Source organism: Talpa occidentalis, unplaced genomic scaffold (genome assembly GCF_014898055.3).
Source record: "Talpa occidentalis isolate TD23 unplaced genomic scaffold, MPIMG_talOcc4v2.1 talOcc4.13, whole genome shotgun sequence".
Classification (NCBI taxonomy): domain Eukaryota; kingdom Metazoa; phylum Chordata; class Mammalia; order Eulipotyphla; family Talpidae; genus Talpa; species Talpa occidentalis.
Window position 1 is genome coordinate 38,727,390 of NW_023601322.1, and position 17,577 is coordinate 38,744,966.

Consider the following 17,577-nt stretch of genomic DNA (forward strand, 5'->3'; position numbering starts at 1 on the left):
TATATAAATGTATATACATATGTGTGTATATGTGTGTGTATATATAATATATATGTATATTCTTGTGCTAAAATGTGTATATATGTATATATCACCTTACACTAGTATTTCTATAAGTTCCCTAGAAGTGGAACTGCTAGATCAAAGTGCATGTACATATTTAATACCTTAGCCAAAATTAAAATTACATTTCTCAGAATTTTAACCTAGTTCAGCCTATAAGTTCAGGCCCAGCCAAGCTTTACCACAATTAAAATCTTCCTGTCCTTTTGCCAACAGGAAATTCACATTTACTATTCCTTCTGCACTGCCCTGAATCATGCAGCTGCTATTTTCCACAGTGAGGTTTCTATCACTTAAATAATAGAAAGATTTCCATCAGGGAAAAAAATGTGGATTATCCACACCACTTTTCTACTCTGTGTTACAGAATGAAATATGGCAATGCCATTAGCCCCCATGGGGGAGAATTTATTACTAGTATTTCTCCCCTGGGCATCTCCAAACAAAGGTTTAGCTGTTTTTACCCCACTATAAAACACACACAAATCAATGATATATTGAGTTTTCTCCCAGAAGTTTATTAGTTTTGTAATGTCTTTGGCTGCCAGTTCTATCATGGTATTTTATTATAATTTTCTATTACTTCTTCAACCCCATCTCCTATGGATTGATTTTTGGAAGACTTGTTGGAAGGTTTTAAATATATTTGATAAAAGTGGGTTTCAGAAACTGAGATAAAAGACATAAAAGATTGCAAACAAACTTGATTGTTTGCTGTTTGCTATCAGTTATTTATCTTTGAAAAGGCCCTTTCATGGAACCACTGACAACCTGGAAGGATTTTTCTGGTTTTCTGGCATAAAACTGTCCTCACCTAGTTATCAGTTTTTCAGAATAAAAACATAAAAAATGGGCTTATCAAATCTATTGCTTAGACAAAACTAAGAGGGATAACATGTCTAATACAAAAATGAAGTTTCAAACTTATTTAGTCAATAAATATTTATTAAATGCCTCCTCTATGCCAACCCATCTGGGAAACAAGACAGACTGCAGACAGAATTTAATCAAATAATTGTTAGACAAATGCAATGTTAAATTACACATGACAAATGATCTGAAGAGATAATATGGGAACACAAAAGGGGGTTCCTAAGCTAGCTAAGGAGATGAGGGGGGAGGGAAAGACTTCCCTGAAGAAGCAATAACTGAACTGAGCACTAGAGGACAAGGAATATAACCAGAACATGTGGGGAGGGAACAGCATTCAGAGAGAGGGAACAGACTACAGCAGGAAATTAACCTACAACATACAATGCCATAGGGTGGCATATAATGTTAGTCTAAGAGACTCATGACAGGACATAGCGATGAGGAATAGAGAACAAGAGGAGGTATGATAAAAGTGGGAGGTAAGAATGGCACTCTGACAAGGAAATACATTTTTTTGTCTCTATCCCAAATCAATAAGGTATTAGCGTAATGTTCAAATTGTGCGTGAGGGCAGGGTGAGATGGTCTATCAAAATGAAAATGCTGACTACTATGGAGAATGAACAAGGAAATGCAATGAGCAGGAACTGGTGTGAGTGAGTAAGCGAACTGGGGGCCTATTGCAGAGATCTTTATGAAAGATGATGTACTGGACAAGAAAGAGAGATTAAGAGAAATGAAGAAAATCTGGAAAGTAGACCTGTGGTGGGGTAGCTCATATGAAAAGCTGGTGAAAAAAAAAAAGTGTTGATAAATTTCTACCTGGGTTTTGGCTTTAGAAGAAGCCATCGAATTTGGGCACTAAAGATCAAAACTGTGGCATTGTGAAGTGGAACTGAGTTAAGGCACCTGTGGGTTCAGTATCATAACTGATACTGCTATGTTAGTATCATAACAATCGAGGTAGCACACTATAATGCCTAGCTCCGGGCTAAGGGTCCATAGGACAAGTAAGACATTACAAAACTAATAAACTGCAATAGGTCTAGAAAAAGTGGAAGAGGATTTTTAAAAAACTCTCACTCAATATAAGTCAAAAATCCTGCAAACAAAATAAGCCCCAAAACATGCAAAGAAAGCTAATGTTAAGAAACATAGGCAAGGGCCTCCCTGGTGGCACAGCAGGTTGAGCACAGCCCTGTGAAGCTGTCCGCAGCCTCTGCATCATGGGTTGGATCTTGGACGGCCAGCGAGGGTCCCACATGGCACGCAGACCTCTCCTGTCTCGCCCGCTACTCCCTTCAGCAGTGTATTTCAGTCCTTCTGCCTGTTCTGCTCTCTGCTCTGTCTCTGGTGAATCCTCTCACCCTCCCATGCCTCTGGCCTTACCCAGGTCTTACATAAATAAAAATAAATCTTTAAAAAAAATTAAAAAAAAGAAACACAGGCAAAAATATCATCAATTAGATGAACTCACTTGAGTTGAGATTAATTTCATGAAATAGTCTGAGAAGGACTTCAAAATAAGTATATTGAAGCTTCATCTGAAATCCTCAAACTCTGAAAGGAAATTTTTGAAATTTGTTTGGTGGCAAACCTAACCTTAACTCGGTGGCAAAATCTGACCTGAACCGATGTAAGTCCATGTGTAATAGTCTTTATATGTCTCCCACGGAGGACCTATTCATGCTTTTCATTGGAAAAATAGTAACCTGTTTGATTATAGGGTGTTGCCCATGATCCCACTGAAGCTGGTATGTGTGTGTGTGTGTATGTGTATCCATGTACTATTTTATCTTTTTAAGCCCTTGAAAATTCTGAATTTATTTTAAATCATAAACCCAAAAAGAAAAAGAGGAGAGGAAGAAAGCAGGCCACAGAAATCAACAAAATATTGGAAGTTGGACAGCAAATGGATGTTAATAATTAGCGAGACCAAAGAAAGCAAAACTAATGTCTGAATGTATATATGTAGGGTTGGGAGAAAAAAATCTTCTAAATCATAAAACAGGAAAAAGAGATAAAGATAAAAACAGAGTGTGAGAAAGAGTGGGGGAGAGGGAGAGAGAGAGAGAGAGAGAGAGAGAGAGAGAGACAGAGAGACAGAGAGACAGAGAGACAGAGAGACAGAGAGACAGAGAGAAGATAAAGACTGGAATAAAGATAAAGGAATAAATTATTAAAGAACTCAAGAAAATTTCCAAAAATGATAGATGGAAATGATGGATGGAAGTTTCCAGGCTCACTGGGTCTGCTAAGAGCCCAGCACACTCGCTGACATGCTCTCTATATCAATGTATATCTTTGTGAAATTCAGAACACAAGAAATGAAGAGATGGTCTCAAAAGCTTTAACAAAGGAGAAGGGTCACATTCCAAAGAATGGGACTTAGAATGTAAGTTCTCAACAGAGCACTTGAAACTATCAATCAATGGGAAAATGTCATCAAATTCTGAAAAGAAATTGATTCTAACCTAGAATTCTGTATCTTGCCAAAGTAATAAATCAAAATTGAGAGTAGAATAACAATATTTTCATATATGCAAGACTTAAAAAAAAAAAAAAGAAATACCTCGTATGTGCAGCATTCCTCAGGAAATCATTGGAGGATATAATGTACAAAAATGAGAAAACAAATTGAAAAAAAAAGGTGGAGGTAAGGAACAAAGGGATGGCAGGTGCTGAGTGGACTATGGTGGAGGATTATGGGTGCTTTGGTGGTGGGTATGGTGCAGTAACACATATCTGAAGAGGTGTAATAAGTAAATAAAATTTTATTTTATTTTTTTAAGATTTGTTTATTTTTGCATACAAGAACTGGGGTGAGATGATTCACCTGAGACAGAGTGGGGAACAGAACAGACAGATCTACTGAAATACACTGCTGAGGGGAGCAGCGGGCAAGACAGGAGAGGTCTGCTGCACCATGCAGGTAGCTCTCTGGCCGGGAATGGAACTCAGGCCGCAGTGTGATAGCACTGAGACTTAACCCCTATGCCACCGGGAGGCCCAATAAATAAAATTTTAAAATAAAGGTCCAGGGCCTCCCCGGTGGCACAGGGGTTGAGCACTGGGTTGCAAAGCTCCCTGCAGCCTCTGCAGTGCCAGTTCGATCCCCAGCCACCGGGCGAGGGTCCCACATGGCGCAGACCTCTCCTGCCGCCTGCTGCTCCCCTCAGCAGTGTACTTCATCAGTCTGCCTGTTTTGCTCCCTGCTCTGGCTCTGGTGAATTCTCTCACTCTCCTGCGCTTCTGACTGTACCCAGTGCTTGTATAAATAAATAAATAAATCTTTACAAAATAAAATAAAGGTCCAATTGTCAGGAGAAAGAGGATCCAATACAAAGGAGAAGAAAACAGAATATGTAGGATCATGTTGCAGTGATGAAAATTTTCAGAAAATGACTATTTTTAGGCCTAGAGACTACATCCTTGAGTGAAAAAGAGAGCTGAAGTCCAGGGAAGATATCTCCAAGAGGTGTCTTGGTGGTGGTAATTTTTGGGGGATTACACCTGAGAGGAGAATGAACAATGATGTGAAAAACACATAAATAAAAAATTAAATAAGCAAAACATAAATCAGAACAAAAAAAAGAAGAAAAAGGAACATAACCTTCATGACTCCTGTGTGAGACAAAGAACCACAATTTAATTTGCATAGCACATGGCACTGGTGGCTACTACATTAAACAAGACAAGTCTATAAACTTGCAGATTAAACAGTAAAAAAGAAAGACAAATAAAACCAGACAAAGGCTTAGTTTTATTCATTATGCCCAATATTTGGAGTGCAATGGCTCTGAGCTTAATCAAAGGTAAGAACACCGCCTGATGAATCATCATCATCACTTCCTGGGAGGTTGGTTCCCCAGACCTCCTGGTGTCTGAGGAACACATACACATGTGTACCTGTGTGTGCGTGTATGTGTGTGTGTGAGAGAGAGAGAACACAGCATGGGTAGGGAAAAACATTGTGGAGTATTAATATTAAAATTGAGTGGAATTAATATCACTTAGTTTCTCTTTATGCACATCTATGTTACTTGCTACAAGTATGTGGAGGGTTTTTTGTAAAATAAAAACTAACAAAATAAAATGAAATGAAGACCAAACTTAAGAAATATCCTTTAAATTCTTTACTACTCTGAAAAATGTTAGGAATGTAGTTTATAAAAAAGGTACACATCTAATGATCCATGAGAATTAATATCATATATATATTGCCATTCCACAAATTTAATCCCCCAGACATTTTCCTTAAAGGTACAAAATAGAGAATGTTGTAAAAAGTGAGAAATGGAAATAATCTAGAGGAAGTTTTATTTCAGGCTTCATTTTGAGGTGTTTCATTGTGTGTTCCTATTGCTATTCTTGATATATAGTCCTTCTAACAAATCTTAAATGAGTATAGTCTTAAGTGTTTTGAAGTTCAAAGAACTCCTGGTAGAAACATAATCCTAAACCTGCTCTATCCTGTCCTCCAAGTCAAGAAGAATAGCCTTGGGGAGTAGCAGTTCCAGATTCTGAGCTCCAGGAATTCAGCTGTCACAAATTGTTTAGCCCAAGGGTTTGAACAGTCAGTGAGGGTTGTATCCTTTTAGGGTGATCTCTTTAGAGAGATCTTGCCCTAAATTAGATATAATGGGATGCCACCATATAAGTCTAAGTAATCAAAAGAAGAGAATTCTATGGTTACCCATATTCCGTGGAATGCATTGAATCTGTGTGGTATACTGCCCAGCCCCAGCTTGAATCAGAGAACTCAGGACACCTTTAATTAACACCTCTGAGAAATTCCTCCAGGTCCCCTGAATTTGAGAAGCTGCTGTGGCCAAGGGCTTTTACCAGACACAGATGGGGTGGTAGTAATAGTTTTGACAGTAAATAAAAGGCTGCCCCACCTCTTTTCCGCTGAGGTCCGCCATGACTGGGTGTGCGGGGGTGGGCTGCCTCACTGCCAAGGGTCTTGGCTCCCCATCAAGCAGGAAGTATCTGGCCTCACAAGCCAGGGCACAGGGGAATCGGGTCACTGGCAAATGCTGGTAAAGCAAGCAACTTCAACAACAACAAAATACAATAATTACAACTGAGAACAAAAAGCATTATCAAAGTGTACCCCCAAGGTCTCTTATCCATTCCATTCATTCAGTCATTCATTCATCATGCCTTCAACAAACTCCTACTGAGTGCCTACTTCGGGAATCAGGCAGCATATTTTCATCTGCATGAGGAATGGAAGAAGCAAAGGTCACAGACCCAGATTCTATTTTAAGCTATTCCCCTCATAGAGTGTAGGACCTTAAGGGCTTCACTCAGCCATGCAGTGGCATTTCTACATGCCAGTGGGTAGAAGTCTCTCAGAAGTGCCAGCTACAATATACACAGTGCTTGGTGATTCTTACGTGAAAGACAATTGACTACCTCAGAGAAAAGTCACATTAATAATGATACTGAGCACCTGGATGTAAGTTGGGGCTCTGAAGCCTACATTGAGTCTTTGTGCTCAAATGCTCCTAATTTAGAGGACACCAGTGATGCACCTGTCAACCATACTAACTTCTCGTGGGGCGGTCCTGCCTCGGCACAAGGCTCTGTGACTGGCAGCTGCAGCAAGGATGCTTCATAATAGTCCCTGGGGAGCAGCACAAGGTAATCCTGGTAAATAAAGACAAAAAAAAATTATCATTCATTTTGATGGTGGCCCCACTCTCATAATAAATTAACCAAAATTCTGGCTAAGAGCACAATAACCCAGTGAAATTGCTAGTTAAATTCTCCACATCAGGGCCTCCCCAGTGGTGCAGCGGTTGAGCGCTGGGTTGAGAAGCTGCCTGCAGCCTCTGCAGCGCCGGTTCGATCCCCGGCTGCTCCCTGGCCCCCGGAGGACAGTCCCACATGGCGCGCAGACCTCTCCTGCCGCCCGCTGCTCCCCTCAGCAGTGTACTTCGGTCCTTCTGCCTGCTCTGCTCTCCGCTCTGGCTCTGGTGAATTCTCTCACCCTCCCGCGCTTCTGACTGTACCCAGTGCTTATATAAATAAATAAATAAATCTTTAAAAAAAAAAAAAATTCTCCACATCAACTGCTTTTCCTGAGCCCTAACTCACCAGGACACGCCAACTCATCACAGGGGTTTTTAAGCATTGAAGATAATGCTTAAAAGTGTGATAAGCATTGAAGATAATGCTTAAAAGCTCCTCAGTGTGAATGGTGTCTTTTTGAAATCTCAGGGAAAATTTTACTCTCTTCTAGGTTGTTCATAAATTCAAGTATAAATAGAGGTAATAATAATAATAATAATTAATAATAATAAACAGCCCACTGGTAAAAAGTTACTTTGGAATAATGATGGCCTTCAGAAACGATGTTTTGTGATCCTGGTAAAGCACAGACCACTGCTGGCCTACTGCCTGTCCTAGGGTATGAGAGGAAGAACATGTTCCACTGAGTGTGCCAAATGAGGCCCGCAAAATAAAACTCAGCTAAGCAGCCCCCGGGAAAGAGCAGCTTCCGAGATTCTGACACACAGATGATTGACAGGGCACAGCCATGCTGGCATCACAGTTGCTCTGCAGAATGAAGGAGGGAGGGATGTTTCCCACAACAGTGAAGAGACTCATACATAGGCCATAAGACTTTTTCTCTTTCCAGAGCCCTCAATCTGTCCATAATGGAGAGGAGGAGAAATGAATGAGGGGGAAGGAGGAGATGGACCCAGGGGGGCTCAAAGGTCTACCATGGTGGGGCCTCCCCGGTGGCGCAGCGGTTGAGCGCTGGGTTGCAAGTTGCCCGCAGCCTCTGCAGCACCATTTCGATCCCCGGCTGCTCCCCAGCCACCAGAGGAGGGTCCCACATGGCGCGCAGACCTCTCCTGCCGCCCGCTGCTCCCCTCAGCAGTGTACTTCGCTCCTTCTGCCTGCTCTGCTCCCCGCTCTGACTCTGGTGAATTCTCTCACCCTCCCGCGCTTCTGACTGTACCCAGTGCTTGTATAAATAAATAAATAAATCTTAAAAAAAAAAAAAAAAGAAAGAAAAGAAATGTTCGGTTCCTTTAAAAAAAAAAAAAGGTCTACCATGGTGGTCTTATTCTTGAGAGCATTTTAATTTAAAAATGGTTATTGTTCTACAGTCAGTTTCCTTAGGTTGGGTCCATATTTCCTCATTACTTTATGGTCCCCTTCATCTGAAAAGAGTAAAGGCTGATAATAAATGCTCAATATTTTTAGAGAAAATGGGATCATAATATGAAAGCACATATCAGAATCACTACACAATCACACTGACTAATGTCATCAAGCGTCTTCCACACTTGTGTGGTAACTTTTATAAATGAGCTTTTTCTTTCTTTTATTCTAACTTTGTACCCATTATTGGTATCAACAGCATTTTCCTTGTTCTCTTTCTTTTAAGGATATACTTATTTGTGCATACAAGAACTGAGGTGTAAGCCAGAGGTGCAGTGGTTGAGAGGATTCATCAGAGAGAGTGGGGAGCAGAACAGGCAGATCTACTGAAATATGCTGCTGAGGGGAGCAGCAGGTGAGACAGGAGAGGTCTGCAGGCACTATGTGGGTAGCTCCCCGGCACAGGGACTGAACTTGTGCTGCAGTGGCTGGCGATAGCCTGATATCGCTGTCTTGTTCTCATTTTTAACATCTGTGAAATGTTCTTAAACTTTTATAAAGCAACAAAATTGCCTACCGACAAGATGCAAGAAAAGCAGACTGGATGAACAACCTAAACATTCCCATTATCTCTATGACCTCAGATTTGGAAAGGACTCATAAGAATACACACTATGCCTATTGTCAACAACTGAGGCAGGCTTGGTGTTAAGGGACTTTCCTGTTTGCTGACATAGTCAGTAGAAGGGATTATGCCAGAAGGAAACTGAGTTTCTGCTGTGGTTGCATAAAACCAAGTATTGTGAAAGACAGGACTACATCAAATTAAAGAGCTTCTGCACAGCAAAAGAGACAATAACAAAAACAAAGAGAAACCCCACCGACTGGGAGAACATTTTTGCACACAACACTAATGATAAAGGACTGATCACAAAAATCTGCAGAGCTGATGAGACTCAACAACAACAAAGAAAATAACCCAGTCAAAAAATGGGCAGAAGAGCTAAAAAGAAACTTCTCTGAAGAGGAAATGCAAATGGCCAACAGGCATATGAAAAAATGTTCAACATCACTTGTCATCAGGGAAATGCAAATCAAAACTACCATGAGATACCATCTTACACCAGTGAGAATGGCACATATTAAAAAAACTAGCAACAACAAATGTTGGCGAGGTTGTGGAGAAAAAGGAACTCTCCTGCACTGTTGGTGGGAGTGCAAACTGGTCCAACCACTATGGAGAGCTGTGTGGAGATTTCTGGACCTACTAAACATAGAGCTTCCATATGATCCAGCAATTCCACTCCTAGGTATTTACCCAAAGGACACAGAAACATCCATTCCAAAGAGCACCTGCACCCCTATGTTTATAGCAGCACTATTTACAATAGCTAAGCTTTGAAAACAGCCCAAATGCCCAAAAATAGATGACTGGATCAAGAAGATGTGGTACATATATACCATGGAATATTACTCAGCATTCAAAAAAGATAAACACATGCAATTTGCAGCAACATGGATGGCACTGGAAGGGATCATGCTCAGTGAAATAAGCCAAAAAGAAAAAGAAAAATACCGGATGGTCTCACTCATAGCAGGAATCTAGAAAACTTAAATAAGGGACCAGGAAAATGAATAACTATAAGAAAGTGAAAATCAAAATCAACAAAAAACTATGAACCAGAGACACTTTTTGGGGGTGGGGGGCGGGAGAGGAGGGATTGGGGTCAGAATGGGGGGGTTGCAGTTGTATGGGGAATATAAAAATAAAATTTATTATAAAAAAAAAAACCTCCTTTAAAAAAATAAATAAATATTTCAAAAATAAATAAATAAATAAAAAGACCTTGCTATATAAAGCAGACATCAAAAGGGGTATTGTCAGATAGCAGGTTTCTTTCTATCACCATGATGGCTTCAGCACCCTTGATCCAGGTCCTCAGCGTTTTACCTTGAGGAAGAGGCAACCTGTTTGGTGAGACTTTTGCACACGTTTAAGGTAGCAGAAGGCAAGAAGAGTGTCACAGAGAAGGACTGGCTACTCCAGCCTCTCCCTTCTCTTTCTACCACCCAGCACTTCAATGATATTACAGTTGTCTCTTCTTCTAGTGTCATCTGATTCATTCTAAACAACTCCCGGAGATGCTGATTGCTGCAGGAGGCCTTGTTGCTCCAGCCAGATAGGATACTGACAAGCAGCTAAGAGAAAGGACCTCACACCATGGGGCTGAAGATCTGGCATCCTTTGCTTTTTGTTCATGGTCATAGAAAAAAAATTATCAAAAAGTATATTAGGCAATAAATTATATGTATCAGCATACTGTAAGTAAATAGCACAAAAAATTGTTTGTTTAAAAATTAGTTGTTGGGCAGTTTGGCCCACTTGACAATGGAAGATGGTTTGTTGTGCATGCCTGACAAGCAATCCAGCACAACAATTGTAGTGGGTCCTTCTTTTGCCTTCTCTTGAAGTTTCCTGGGAAAGTTTTTAAATAAAGCTATTTAAGTTAGGAGTTTCTAAATAGAAAAAATTCTGATAGCTAAGTAGCAGCCGGTCCCCGGCTAAAGGCCATGAGAATAAAAAAAGTCTTTTCTTGCTTAGGCTTTGGCTGATAGGGATGCACTGGCGGCTATCTACTGTCTTAGGTTATTGTTTAGCTAAAACAATGAGTTCTAGTGTAAGACTTAGTTTTTTATTAACCTTAAAGGTTGCCTTCTTACTGAGAGCACGTAGTGGCCAAAAGCCCATAGAAAAAGAGATGCACTGATTGTTTCTGCTTTGTTTCTATGCACATGATAATGTAATCTCACTGCTTGCAAAAAATGTATAAATAAAAAACCTGCTGAGCCTCTCGGCAAAAGATACTAACACCTCACCAAGTGTCGGTGTCTCCTCATTCCCTTCCCCTCAGCCCCTAAGTTTCAGTTCATTCGTTTTCGCCGAGGCCCTCTCATCCTTTCAGGAACCCCTGACACGACATTTTGCCAGAGGCTGGTCCCTGACAGCTGATTTTTTTTTTAATGTCCTTCCGATTCTTAATGAAAAATCCCAAAGAAGATTTTGAAAGATGAGGACATAAGCTCATTAAAGGTTTGGATTTATTCTGATGACTTCAGGTCATTATCAATTTTAACTTAATTTTTGTCTGAGAGCAGCTGCCTAGAAGAATATAAAATATATTTTACGTTGATTCGATGTCATTTGAGGGCAAATGTCACCAGAGATTCCTGGGTCTGAAAGGAAATTGCTTATGATTCTGGTAAGTTTTGGTCACTGTGGGTCACAGTGGATGGAGCTTTTCTAAGGAAGGTGAGAGGGAGAATAACATACAGTTCTTCACTCAGAACATCTCTTACCAGGAGGACTCCCTCTGCCCTAATACATGCAATCCACTTTCCTGGTCCAATTGAAAAAGGGTCTGCAAAGCCATTTCCAGGGATGGTGACAAAAGCTGGTTTCTTACTTGGCAGAAAGAGGACCTCTTTGCTTTGAGCAGCACCTGGGAGAAATAAAAAGAACTGCTTAGGGAATTTTTCTAGTAGTCGGTGTTATGATTTTAGATACTCCGTTTTAAAATTCAGTTTACAGCTGAAAAGATAGTTTACTGATCAAATTTACTGATATTAATTTTTTAGTTGTATGCATACACATACTCTGTATAAAATAACCTAGAATGAAATTGGTAGGATTTAGCAGTGGCTGTCTGTGCTGGGATTGTGAGTGACTTTTTACTTTGTTAAATGATTACGTTTGTTAATACAAGTGAACTATTTAAAATTTTTCTTTGCATATAATAAAGTGTTTGATATTTGCATTAGATATCAAATTATTTTCTTATATGTAATTTAAAGTAATAATTTCTATTGACTAACACATGTTCATTTTGAAACAAGAGAATATTTTGGTTTTCTGTTTGTTTTAAGGATGCCATATTTTCTTCGGCATTAAACAAATACAGGATCTTTGGGAGGTTTAAAAATAACAGCAACAGCAATGCTTGAGTCCAAACCTGATTTTCTCTTCAGAAGAATGTTTACTCCAAATCCTTGTGTTATTCTACAAATATCTATGTACCCACTATGTGCCAGGCCTGGAACTAGGCTCAGGGCATGAGACAGTGAACACAGCAAACATGGCTTTTGCTCCCTGATGATGGGAACAGGGAGATGAAGCATCATGGACCAGAAAGTAGGAGAATACGGCACAATACAGACAGTGGAATTTGGGAAGAGACCTAGGTCATTACGGTAATTCACAAGCTGGACTCCCGACTCAGACACAAGAGCTTAGAAAAGGTGCCCCAGAGCAGGAGCAAGTAAATTAAAATGTCCTCCAATTTTTGAATTAACAGCAGGCAAGTTGCAAAAGGCACTGTCACCTATGAGGCAGAGGGTCTCTTAGAAAGAGTTTGGGGTTTGAAGACTGGGACTTATCTACATAGAGCAGCTGGGCACTTAGGCAATTTACTCCACTTCTCAGCTATTTCCTGTTTGATCCTCTGAGTTCACAAAGTTCTTATATGAAGAAAGGATGCCAAAGAGCTCTGTAAATGATAAAGCAAGGCTGCTGGTTCTTCCAGTTGGTTATTAGTTAACCAACTTCTGGCCTGACACAAGCCTGGTCGACACATCTGGGGAGCAGCATTTCTTCCCCCAGGTCTATCTCTGCCATGTTCGCTAAATGAAGAAGATGCTTACATTTCAATTCTAAATTAAGATTTCCATCGGCAGCATCATTTTGTCTCTTTGAATGATTATTAATGCTTCTGGGAATGTTTCCAGAACTGGTGTAAAAGCCCTAACTTCCTGCTGAACAGCTACCCAGGTCTCACCTCTGACTGTGGCACTCTATGCCCTCTCACTATTTCTCTGCCCCCAGGAATCCCCACCTCTGAACCAGGTTTGCAGGCTCCTCCTATCTGGAGTCTTCTGGATGTCATACTTCACAGCATACATTTTAAAAACACCGAACCACACCCATTCCTCCCTGCACTATTTGGTTTGTCTGGAACAGTGGGAGAATTTAGGGCAGTAGGTCAAATTATCTCAAATTACATAGCAAAGGTGATACTCCTTTACCATGAATGGGTTATACATTCTCTTGGCCCTGTGGTGATATCATAACCCTGTGGAGTTCATCCCAGGTACACAGGTTGTTAAGCCAATTCTTTTAATGTCAATTAATGATAACTTTAGTTGCACAATGTTAGAGACTGCAAAGGTAGCCAAGGACAGGGCACCCAGAACACTGTCTTATTCAGACCACATACCAGGCTTCACATTTTCTAAAGAGGTGAACTTCGTAAAAATTGGATTAAATGGGGCCTCCCTGGTGGTGCAGTGGTTGAGCGCTGGGCTGCAAAGCTGCCCACAGCCTCTGCAGCACCGGTTTGATCCCCGGCCACAGACGAGGGTCCCACATGGCGCGCAGCCCTCTCCTGCCACACCCACTGCTCCCCTCAGCAGTGTATTTCGTCAGTCTGCCTGTTCTGTTTCCCACTCTGGCTCTGGTGAATTCTCTCACCCTCCCGCGCTTCTGACTGTACCCAGTGCTTGTATAAATAAATAAATAAATAAATCTTTAAAATAAAATAAATTGGATTAAATGTTTCACTAATTAATCATTTCTTAATCCAAAAGAGACTTGAAAATTTACTTACCTATCTTAGCTGAGGATGGATAAATAGTCACACGTCCAGACACTGCTTGGGTTCTATTGTTAACATATCTCAGAATAACACGAAACAAGGACAGACTTGACTTCCCCACATTCAACATGATCCTTACTTCATTCTGAAAAATATCAAAAAGCCATAAAGTATAGAAAAAAACAACTAGTTGAAAGAAATGTTATCCAAACACATTATTCAGGTTCACTACTGGGCTTGTAGTGTCCACACACACACACACACACACACACACACACACAAGCATATACATTCATACCTACTCAACAACTGTGGAAGATGTAAACAAATAAGCCTAACAATAAACTTAGATCACTTACAATTAAAGTTTCAATGAAAATGCACCACCTCAGTGACTGAGATCCTCTTTTGACTTTTTTCGTAACCAGGCATACAGAAGGGTATATTAGATGGACTAGTTAGGGAAAGCCACAGTGACAGGGGCAACCACCACTGGCTGGGAGAAATAAGGCAGAAGAGAAGGAGAGGAAAGTGTATTATTCACACATACCCCACAGAAAGCCCACAGAGAGACCACTGCAGCTTACACTTCACACGCATAAAATTCTAAATGGTCACAGAAACTGATGTTGCTAAGGAATAGTTATCGGGCTGCAAACACAGTACTGAGAAGTCTGTATGTCACTAAAATATGCCCACAAATGAAGTTGATCTCAATTCCTATTCAAAAGAATGTGGGCTTTCGGACAAGGTAGGGGCCCTCTAGGTGCCTGGGCTCCTGGACTGTTTTAATTCTTAACCTCAGATTACATGCCAAAATTCAGCTGTGACCCAAGAAAGTTTCATGAAATTTGGAAATTCCCCCAAATCAGTGGTTCCTCGGAACTCTGCCCCTGATCCTTTGGCTAATAAAATGAAGAAGACTTTGCCCTTGCTCTGGAAGCAGGAACTGCAGCTGACCCACACTACGTAACTCCAGTGGGTCCTCTCAGTTGAGAGGAACTCATCTTTAAGTGCCCTAATTTGGAAAATAAAAATGCAAAAACATAGTGGAAGCAGAGTAAAGTAAATGATGATATAGGGACATTTGTCCTCTGTCAATAAATACTTACAAAAAATGTATCATTAGAAATTAATTACTTCGTGTTGGCCAGCTATTCTTTCAAACTGTAAACACCTGTGAGGTCTCCTCTTGAAGGGCTTTCAGTCATGCGTATCCTATTATGACCCAATAGAGCCCACTACCTCTTTTCTGATTAATGAAATAAGATTGGTAACTAAAGAAAATGAATTTCTATCTCTGGAAAAAAGGGAAAAAGAGCGAAGTATCTTAAAATCCCAGGGACTGCTTGAGAAAGGCAACCTTGATTAGGACCTTTGGCCTGACCAGAAACAGTTTTAGAATCAATAGGACTCCAAGGGAACTTCAACCTGTCCCAGTTCCTGACAGTAATAGCAAGTACTGGTTCTGGATCTGCTAGGGACAAATATTGGGTCACCTCTTCTATTCTGAATTTCTCCACTGAGAAACAGCTTTAAGAGACCAATCTCAAAGAGAAACTCTGATAACAAAACTACTCAATGACTATATAGAAGTTTCTACTTATAAATACTGTCTAAATTCCAATGGTAAATAAAGAATGTACAAGTTCCCTCATTCTTTCCAATACAAAACTGAGAGAAATGGATATATTAGAGAAGAGTGAAGGGAAGGAGAAATGTAAGAATGGAAAATTAAATAACACTATGTAAAATTTCTTATTTATCTCAGTTTCTATTCACATACTAAATCAGAGTTTTAAAAAAGCCATCAAAAATTAGCAATGCAAGCATTACTGAAATTAGTCAATTCCTTATTTTTTTCCACACGTGGCTTTAAAGAAAAAAAAATGTCTCTAATGTTAAAATATACCTTAGACTTATTTAGGGAACTTCCTTCTTCTTATAAAACTTCCAGGGATAAATAAACACCATTTTTTTAATGCCTCAGTTTCTGATTTGGGGCCCAGATTAAAGTAACAATAAACTGTGAAATACATATATAAGGTTATTAGTTAACCCAGCCCCTACCCAAGTCTCACCCATACCCTAAAGAATCTTGGAATCAGTTTTGGGGGACAGTTCACCTTTGGGGAAACTCACTGGGAGTATTGTGGGTAAGGATACAGGCTACTCTGCCCTAAAACTTCCTCCTGCTGTCTACATACCTGCACCGAGGTCATCTGAGCATAGCCTCTCCAGCTGAACTCAGGAAACTCTAGGGGATCAAATCCAAACCGGAGTTCTCTGCCATTAGGTGGACTGCCATCTTCAATCTCATACTTCATATGATGCAAATCCGGGAAATAATAATTGTTTTCAGGTCTTTCATAAATAAAAGGCAAACATGAATATGGCAAGCTAGGTTCATTGATAATTCTAATATCCTTTAATCCTAATAGTTACTAAAAACTCCCACCAAGTTGAAAGAGTATATCCAACAAGGACAAATGAGCAAGCCCCTCACCCCCAGCTTTTTCTCTAAACTGTTGCTTCAGTCATGTAAACATTCACATAAAAACCCTTACCTACTCATTCCAAGCAGGAAAACTAGAAAGTCACTTAGAAAAACCCATAGTGGTAGAATCCTTTAATATATCGTAAATGGCTGCCAACAATTTTGCAAAGTTAAATTAAATTATGTACTATAAATTTATTCATTCGCTCATTTATATACTTCTATTAATGAATCACAGATACGGTAATATCTATGGGCTAAGTAAAATAGATACAATAAAAGCAATAATTCATATGCTAAGTTTACAAGTTTGACACATTTTATATATAACATATCTAAGTCATTCAAATGACCTATATTCTAATTTTATGTTAATATATTGAGCATATAAATCATATCTATCCCATATATGTATCATATCTATATACTGATCACTAGAATAGCTTTTGATGCCTTATTTTCTCTTAAACAATATGCATGCAAATGGATCCTTTCAAGAATCCAATAATGAAAGTCACAGAGAATGCTCAAAAATATTAAAAGGAGTATCTCTGGGTGGTGAAATGAAGATTTTATTTTTACATGCAATTGAAATTTTACAAGACACTATATATTTATTATCACAACAATTATTTAGAAAACAAAGTGAAAGTGAATGCTTTTTAAACTTTAAGAGAAATTAAACATGCTCAGATAATATCACAAACAAACATTTAGGGGGAATTTAGAACAAAATATTTACCAACCTGGAGAAAAGGTGCTACGGCATCTACATGCTGGTTTATCTATCCTTTTATTCCAGTTATCATTTACCACTAATCAAAGGACATGGTCTAAATTCTATAGACATATGTGTTAACTATAGACATATGTGTTAACTATAACTCAATATTTTTGCTTCAGAGTGGGAAATTTAGTTGAGTTCTTATTTAGTTGCATTATTTCAACCCCCAAATTAGCCAATCAGCTACATACACACTGGGAAGAGAAAAGTCTTATGCTAGCTGAGTAGGGAGAAAACTTACTTTATCAACATAAGGGGGTAAAGAGGTAAAATATGGGTGGAAAATATTTATGGACCTATTTACAAAGTTTCTCTGGTCCATCCTGAGCCTCTAACACCTGAAGGAAATAAATCTAGACACACACACACACACACACACACACACACAGGTCCGTTTCCCCATGACGTGGGTGGTGACTGCAGGTCAGAAAGTACTAAAGAAAGCAGAGCAGGGTGGCTCTGGCTTTTTGAAGGAAAGGTGAGAAGAACATACCAGACGTGGATAGTCTACCTTAGCTACATGAAAGATTTTTTAATCTGCTGATAATGCAGTCATAGAAATACTGGAGATTTCAAAGAAGTTGCATTTCA

General features: G+C 39.6%; 1 protein-coding gene across 1 annotated transcript in view; it reads right to left on the reverse strand.

The window, feature by feature from the left end:
- LAMA3 (laminin subunit alpha 3) overlaps window positions 1-17,577 on the reverse strand; it is a 262,122-nt gene that overhangs the window by 127,826 nt on the left and 116,719 nt on the right. Inside the window, 5 exon segments of the mRNA XM_037508729.2 lie at window positions 5,837-5,990; window positions 6,493-6,590; window positions 11,415-11,557; window positions 13,718-13,850; window positions 15,913-16,069. Of these exon segments, the coding sequence (XP_037364626.1) occupies window positions 5,837-5,990; window positions 6,493-6,590; window positions 11,415-11,557; window positions 13,718-13,850; window positions 15,913-16,069 (685 nt within the window).